At 36.8% G+C, this 8,038-nt stretch overlaps 1 protein-coding gene across 1 annotated transcript in view; it reads right to left on the reverse strand.

Moving 5' to 3' along the window:
- Positions 1-8,038, reverse strand: part of SOHLH2 (spermatogenesis and oogenesis specific basic helix-loop-helix 2) — a 134,771-nt gene that overhangs the window by 28,056 nt on the left and 98,677 nt on the right. Inside the window, exon 6 of the mRNA XM_012644044.1 lies at positions 5,222-5,433. Coding sequence (XP_012499498.1) covers positions 5,222-5,433 — 212 coding nt within the window. The remainder of the gene's footprint in view (positions 1-5,221; positions 5,434-8,038) is intronic.

Genomic DNA, 8,038 nt, shown 5'->3' on the forward strand with positions numbered 1-8,038 from the left:
GCCGTGGCATCATCATAGCTCACTGCAACCTCCAACTCCTGGGCTCAAATGATCCTCCTGCCTCACCTTCCCGAGTAGCTGGGCCTATAGGCACACACCACCACGCCTGGCTAATTTTTTCTATTTTTTAGTAGAGACGGGTCTCCTCTTGCTCAGGCTAATCTTGAACTCCTGACCTCAAGCGATTCTCCCACCTCGGCCTGCCAAAGTGCTAGGATTACAGGTGTGAGCCACTGCACCTTGGCCCATACATATTTTTTAAGTGATGAGAAAATGTGTAATATAATGGGGGTATGGAAAACAGGATGAGGAAAGACAGGTGGAAGGGGAAAATGGACTGAACAGATAGGACCACTGAAAGAAATTATTGGGTAGCTTAGTCCAACTGTTAAAAGAAAAAATACTTTATACATTTATAGAAAAGTAAATTATCTTAAAGTATTCTAGAATTAAAGGAGGAAAAAAAGGTTCTTTACTTTTAGAAATCATCTTATGTCCATTTTTGAAAAATTATACAAATTGATTTTACAGACACTAAAGCATATTAGATTTGGATATATGGATTTATATGCCCTGATGACTTTCAAATGTCAAGCTTTACAGCAGACAGAGTTGGAATTCTTGGACTTTTGTCATTGGCACAGAACCAATTACCAACCAACACACCCCCCCTGCTGCACAGGGACTCTAGGATCGATATAGTTCCCAGAATCCAGCACTCTGGTCTTAAGCTTCGTCGCTCACTCACATTCTCTACAAATCAATATGCTAAAAGAGTTTGTAGTTCCCAGGATCAACAAGAAAATGTTTGCTTTCTAATGAATGAATGTTCCTTGAAATAAAACTAAGCAACCCAAAAACAAAACAATAGTCGCTTTTACCCACCCCAACTGATACCACTTCATCTTCCATATGCCAAAATCAAATTGCAGGTTCTCAGAGCCTCTCAAATGAAGTCTCTTGTCTTTTAAACTTTTGCAATTCATATGGGGAGAATTATTTTCTCCTCTTCTTTCACAGATTATACTGTTTAAATGTCATGATATTTCCTAAGACTATACCTCAAATATGAGATTGGACACTGATACTCTATGTTCCACTCCTACGCCTCCCTCCCTCCAATGCCCTATGGAACTGGAGCCAGCCATCAGCTCAGACTGCAGCAGTGCCCACCCTCACCCTCTGTCTTGTCCCATCCCTAGTTCTGGACTCTGGCAGCTGAAAAAACAAAAAGATCACATAAAAGTGTTTTGAGCCAAGTAGTACACTCTGATACTCTGTTTATCAAAGGGTCTCAGGAAAGCCCTGCCCTCTGAAAGCTATCATCTAAGACGGCCAAAGGGGTCTTATAAGTCCCTGTGAAGCCAGGAGAAATTTCTAATCCTACTTCCTGTAGAGTCATAAGGACTTCAAGGAACAAAAGCCAGTGTCACCTTTGGGTTGTGGCTTCTTGAGTACAGTTATCCATTATTCTGTCCATGGGCTTAATGCAGCCAAGCTAACCTGGCATGGCCTCTTTGGGACTTGTAACAAATAATGTTCTTTGTTAATTACTTACTTAATTAAAATATCCCCTTTCAGTAGAAAATCAAGACTTTTACTATAAATACAAAAATACTGAGTTCATGTACTATTTATAGGGCACCTGCAGTAAAATGTAATAATACTCTGATGGTTTATTCTGGACAACAGTGAAGGTTGGCATGTCCTGTTCCCGCTCTGCTGTTGGACAGAAGAGTTCCTGCTGCAACATTCACCATGTTAGGTGCTAGAAATTACAAAGTTCTAGACTCTTCCTCAGTTCCTATTCACATCCACCATCAATTTATAGGAAAAGTTTTTAGTAAAACTATTTAGATGTTTTGTTGTTATTGTATTTATCGTCAAATATTCAGAGGACTAAGTTATGCAAACTATTAATAATAAAATTTACTGAGTTACATTATCAAGTCAAGGATGTTCTGGGAGACACAAAAGGACAACTTGTTAGAACTCTGGGGCTCACAAGATTGAGTTTTCTTAGTGAAGTGATAAGTTAAATGATCACACAAACTGCATGAGGGAAAATGAAATCAGACCTAAATTTGATTTGTAGACTGAGCAGATGAAACATCATGCATTCCTTTCCTGTTGCCAAACTGCTCTGAGCTCATGAGAATCGTGAAATTTTGAGAACTGCAGAGCCATTTCATAGAAAGGAAAATCAGAACTTGAGAGAGGATCCATACATTGTTGATGACTTTGAAACATATTGCAACTTTCTCTACCTGCCTCCGGAAGATAAAGTGTCAGGACGTGTCTGAATAATCAAGCATCTGCCCTTTGAGTGTGGCTCAATTTTGAGAACTGACATAAGCTAAGAGTGAAATATCCCTGGAATTCTGGAGCCAGGCAAATGAATCCTAAGATTATCTTAAAATACTTTACCACTGGGTAGGTTTGAGTTCATCTGCTCAATAAAAATACATTCTTTCAATACATTCATGAAATAAAAACAAATTAGGGAGAACTATCAGGAACACTAACCTATAATTGAAAAGTGCCATAATTCCTAAGAATGTCAGTCTGTAAGGTACCAATATTTTATAAATGATTAAAGTTTATCAATAGTTTGCACCAAGCTTAAGACATAGTTCTGTAAGAATAAATTTAAGAATCTTTTAAGGAGGCTGCTTTCATTTTATTCTAAAATAAATCTAATATTATAGCTAACAAGCTAAACTTCATTCTTATTTTCAATTATGCCTTACAGACATATATATTTGTGACTAGGTGCTTTAATACTGAAAATAACTATAGATAGATACTTTTAGTCTATTGTAAATTCCTCATTCACTGGCAGTGGATACAAAGTGCCCAGAGAGAGGAGTTAGGTAAGTAGTTGCACATTTTTCTAAACCTACCCAGATTTTGAGATATTACAAAAATGCAACAAAGATCTAAGGGGAAAAATCTAAAACACAGCAGATGAAAAGCTAAACCAGATTTGGCATTTTGGTTTGGTCATTAAATGTTAGCCAGCACTCAAAAGATACTGTACTTTAGGAAAGATGACAGTTTAAATGCCTTATAAATGGGGCAGAACATGTAGAAGACTTACTACTCTAAGAAAAACTACAGGTGAAAACTATAAACGTCTCGCAGAAGGGTTTAAATAACTCATAAATCATAAACTCATAACAGTGCTGAGGGTAGGAAAGGGAATTTCAGAAACATTCCTAGCCTCTGAAGCCAGCATCATAAAGCAAAGCTTCCACAAAAAAAACTTTATCCCTTTTTCAGAGAGGAACACAAAAGCTAGAACTCAGTGTCTGCCACAGAATGACATTTCTCCCGCTGATCCATATCACCACTCACTCACGCCTACAGCAAGGAAGCTAATACCTGCTGTTTGTCAAGACACACGCTGGATATTGGGAATAGTGCAACAAGAGACACACAAGAAAAACAAATCCAGGTGTATTCTACAAATTATCCTTTTTTTCCTTTTCAAACAAATGCTTTTAAAGAAAAATAATAGAATTACCATATGCACATCTGTACACTTAGTACCTTCATCTACCTTCTTTTCTCTGCTAAGAAATCTTAAGCTGTTATTCAGAGCAATAAAAGCTGCAGTGAGGAAAATCCACAGAAGTAACAGGAAATTCTCTCCTTTAATCTCCTAGGTTTTAATAATTGCAACTAAACATAAAGCTGGTTCTTAAACGGAACTTTATTCTTATCCTGCTCAAAATTTAGCTTGGATAATGAGCAAATACAAAGCTTTACTCCATTCAGAGAGGCATGGCTAGGATCCTATTCTTAGAATAAAGAGAGAGACCAGCCGTACTGATCTCTCCAGCACTGCCCCCAAACCATGTTTATGTTTGTTTACACTGAGCTTGGCATATACTGAACCCCAGAGGTGAAAAAGAGGTTCAATACAAAAATCGAGTAATAACAGACTTCTAGAAAGCACATGAAGGGAAGAGTAAACAGTTCTAGTCTGAGTTTTGTACAAAGAAGCCATGTGGTCTTAGGTAAGTCACTTCAGCCCCAGGTTTCGCATCTGTCAAGTAGGGAGGATGAAACCCTGTTCCACCCAATTTCTAAATTGTAGAAATTTAAAAATATGATATAATTGAAAAATTATGATGAGTCCTCAACAGGGGAACTCTTATCTCTAGATCGTATGTAATAAAATAGGCATATTCTCGGGAAGATAGCTCACAACATGTTTTGGAAGTGAAATCCACTTTGACGTAGATAGTTTTCCTGGTTTGTCTAGAGTTCGCATCCCTAGTAGAAAGCCAAAAGAGATGCAGAAGATCAACCGTTCTAGGAAACCCCAGGAGTAGTGTCTACCTGTCTGTCTCTGTTTAACAAGTGACTCAATGGCTTGGGCTTCTTTTCATTCCAACCTTTCTTTTCCCCTAACATCATTTGCCTGCTCCTTTATTCAAGGATCACAATATTGTCTCTGAACTTTCTCTTTTAGCCTAGAAAGGCCTGTCATATAATTTTAACAAGCTCTCATATGTTCCAATATTATCTACCATTCCACTATCTCTATCAAGTGTTTCATAGAAGGGGAACAAATCTGTTCTCATCTAATCCTGTTGAAACACATCCTATACAGCTCAAAATCCTATATAGTCAGGCAGGGGACTGTCCCACCACTGGACTCCAATTCTCTAGAGCTGGAGTGGGTGACCAGGAAGCAGGACTATGGAGCTACAAGACTAAACAAAAACACTGGAGGTGGTAGTGTCTGGGCTCAGTGGATCCAGAGGCCCTCATGGCTCCAAGAGACACCCCAGTCCACAGCTAACATGACAAAGGGCAAAGAGTGTTCGTTCACCTGCTTTAGTATCTGCTGTAACAATTAATGAACTCTGAAAAGATGCACCATTTCAATGATGCAGTAATTAAAAAGGAGCACGTATGGGGATAATGTAAGCATCACATACCAAATAAATTTCTATGATCGGTTCATTTTTATGACCAAGTCACTTCATTGTCGCCCATACTTATTGCTTTTCAAGTTAAAATGATAATTTCTTATAACAGTATGTCAAACTGGCAATAAAAACATATAGAGATTCTGCCCATGAATTTTAAAAATAAAATTTTTTTAAATAAGTAGGAATATCTCAGCTTTTAAGGATTTTTATAGAAATAGGTTTTTAAAAAACTATTAATATTCTAAAGATACAGAGTCAAGGTTTTTGAAGTTTACCTAATTAACTTGACAGTTTCCAGCTCCTCAGCACTTAAAGAAGTCATCTTCAGGAAAACCACGTTGAATGTGCAGTCATCCAAAAGCGCCGCTGCCTTCTTCACGTCACTGGTGGTGACGGTGACTTCTGCTATATTTGAGAAGACTTTCTGTACTGTATCAGCCAGGTAGTGAACAGTGACATCTCCAACTAATAAGAATTCTATTTTTGCCTGAAAGAGAAGGAAGCCATAGCACCACATAATTAATATCTAAGCATGGAGAAAATGTCATGTGTGAGAGGATAAAATAAGGTTAGATATCACGCAATGACTGACTCTACAGCCGCAGTGGATGGTTGACTGTAAGAACCTCAAGGACAGGAACTATTAATTTCATATCCTCAGTGCCTATGGATCTGAAGGTCATGTTATTTTTTAAAGTTTTGCCTACCAATGCTATTCTACTGTGGTTTTCCTACGAATTTTACTCTTGTCCTGTTAAATGATAGAATTCTTATGACCCAGTTTTCCTGCTGGAAAATATGTTTACTGCTGAGAGAACCAAACTGGTGACTACCACGCAATTTATTTTGGTGAAACACACATTCTAGAGAACAATGAAAGATCTAAATCCCTAAATCCTAAGAAATGCTCAAATAAAGTCTCTGAGTGGAATATATATGCTATTCAAATTCCAATATTAGGAGCCAAAAGGGTTATTTCCATTTGGGACTATTTTTCAGTACAATTAGGAAAAACAGAATTTCCATCTTCACCTTTTATTTCTCTGTTTTATTCTCTACAGCTAATGAACTCAACCCACTGAAAATGACAAAGAATGAGGATGCTTGAATTAATGGAAATAGACAGGAAACAACTGGAAATGCCAGTTATAGACAGAGCCACAAGGGGAAAAAAACCTGGGAGTTGGCCAGAGTGGAAGCCAAAAGAAGTGGCTGAAGGAGCCGGAAGACGTGTACAAAGAAAGAGGCAGCTTGCCCAAGAAGAGACTCCGCAGGGCAGGGTGCTGGTACAGGTGGCCGTCTTCCCCCACGGAGTGTCCCTCCCCCTTCAGCCTGATTCCTCAGGGGCTGCAGGAAAGAACAGGTGAGGTTCAAGGAACTAGGCAAGAGTTTAAAGTAAGCAAAGCTTCTACACTGCTATCTGCTCGCCTTCTAATTTTCTTCCTTTCTTCTTTTTTTTAAAAAGTAAATCTTCCTTTATCGTCACTCACATCTGAATTCACAATCCCTTCTCTAGAAGCAACCACTGTCAACAGTTTGGTGTGTATCCGTCGAGACAATTTTTATGTCAAACATATAATACAGCCATGGATAGCTTTTTTCATGAATGTGATATTACACTTTTAAAAAGTGAGTTGCTTTCACTTAACAATATAGTTTAACAATTCCTTAAAAATTCTGGTTCACTAGAAACATTCTCATTTTTCAGGATGTTATAGAGTTATTCTCATAAAAATATGTTTTCTATTATTTGTTGGGATCTGGGGTAGATGTGCTCGTCTGCCATCTTGATTCAGTCTTCCTCATTATCAATGATATTATAATAATTGATTAAGCCTTTCTCCTAATGTTGGGTTATGATGTTATTATAATGCTGTGATGAACACCTATATATCTTTGTACAAATAAGCATATACCCTAAAATCAAAACTAGAAGACCAGAAAGTTTTTGCTTGTTTTTCAACTTAAATACTACCAAATCGTTCTTCCCAAAAGATACAAAAGTTTACATCTCCACCAATAGTATATTTGAATACCCATTTCCTCAAACTTTTAGTAAGACTGATTATTCTTAATCTTTTTAAAATTTTGCCAATATTGAAAAATACCTCTTAATTTTCCTTTTGTCATTTTTCTAATTAACGGTGAAGCTAAGTATCTTTTCATTTCAGTGGCAATCTGCACCTTTCATTTGTTGCATAGTGTCCATTTATCACCTTTGTCCACCTTCCTATTTGTGGTGTTTTATTTCTCTACAGGACTTCATATATTCTGGATATTAGTCAACTATTTTTTTCTAGTCTGTTACTTGGCCTTTAATTTGGATTATAAGGTCTCTTGTCACTAATAAGTGTTAAAAATTGAATAACAAATCTACTATTTCTTTTATGGCTTTGGTGAATTTTGTCTTGCTTTCAAAGCCATCTCTGTTTCTGTTAAAATATGCTTTGATAGTACATTCTAATACTTTTGTGATTTTTTTGTATTTAGTTTTTTATCCCATCTAGAATTTATTTGGTGCTTAACATGAGGTAGATATCTGATTTCATTTTTTCAAATGCAGAGCTAATTGTCCCAGTAGCATTATTGACTAAACTTCTCTGTTTTCAAATGTTGCCCTTTGTGTGTGTGTATGTTTGTTTCTGGACTTCATTCTGATCCATGGATCTATTTACCTATTCCTGGTTAATATCACATTGTTTAATTACTAGCTCTGTACAGTGTGTTTTGATATTTGATAGAACACATAGTTTCTTGTTATTTTTCTATTTGGTTCTTAAATATTTTCCCACAATTTCTCTTCTAACAGAATTTTGGCATCAGCTTGTCAAGGAAACCTGTCAAAGTTTTGATTATGGTTACATTTATTTTAACAATTAATTAGGGAATATCATTGCTGTACTCAATCTCCCTATTTAGTAGGTATGACTCTCAAAAGAATTTGAGTATTTTATGTTCTTTAGTTCTATAGACTTTCATATAGATTTCGTATGTGCCCTCATATATTTATACCCAGATACTTCAACATTTGGAGGTCACTGTAAAGGGGATATCTTTTCCCGTTCATTTTCTGATTGGTTATAGCTGCCATA

This window comes from Propithecus coquereli, unplaced genomic scaffold (assembly GCF_000956105.1).
Source record: "Propithecus coquereli isolate 6110/MARCELLA unplaced genomic scaffold, Pcoq_1.0 Scaffold205, whole genome shotgun sequence".
NCBI classification, from domain to species: Eukaryota; Metazoa; Chordata; class Mammalia; order Primates; family Indriidae; genus Propithecus; species Propithecus coquereli.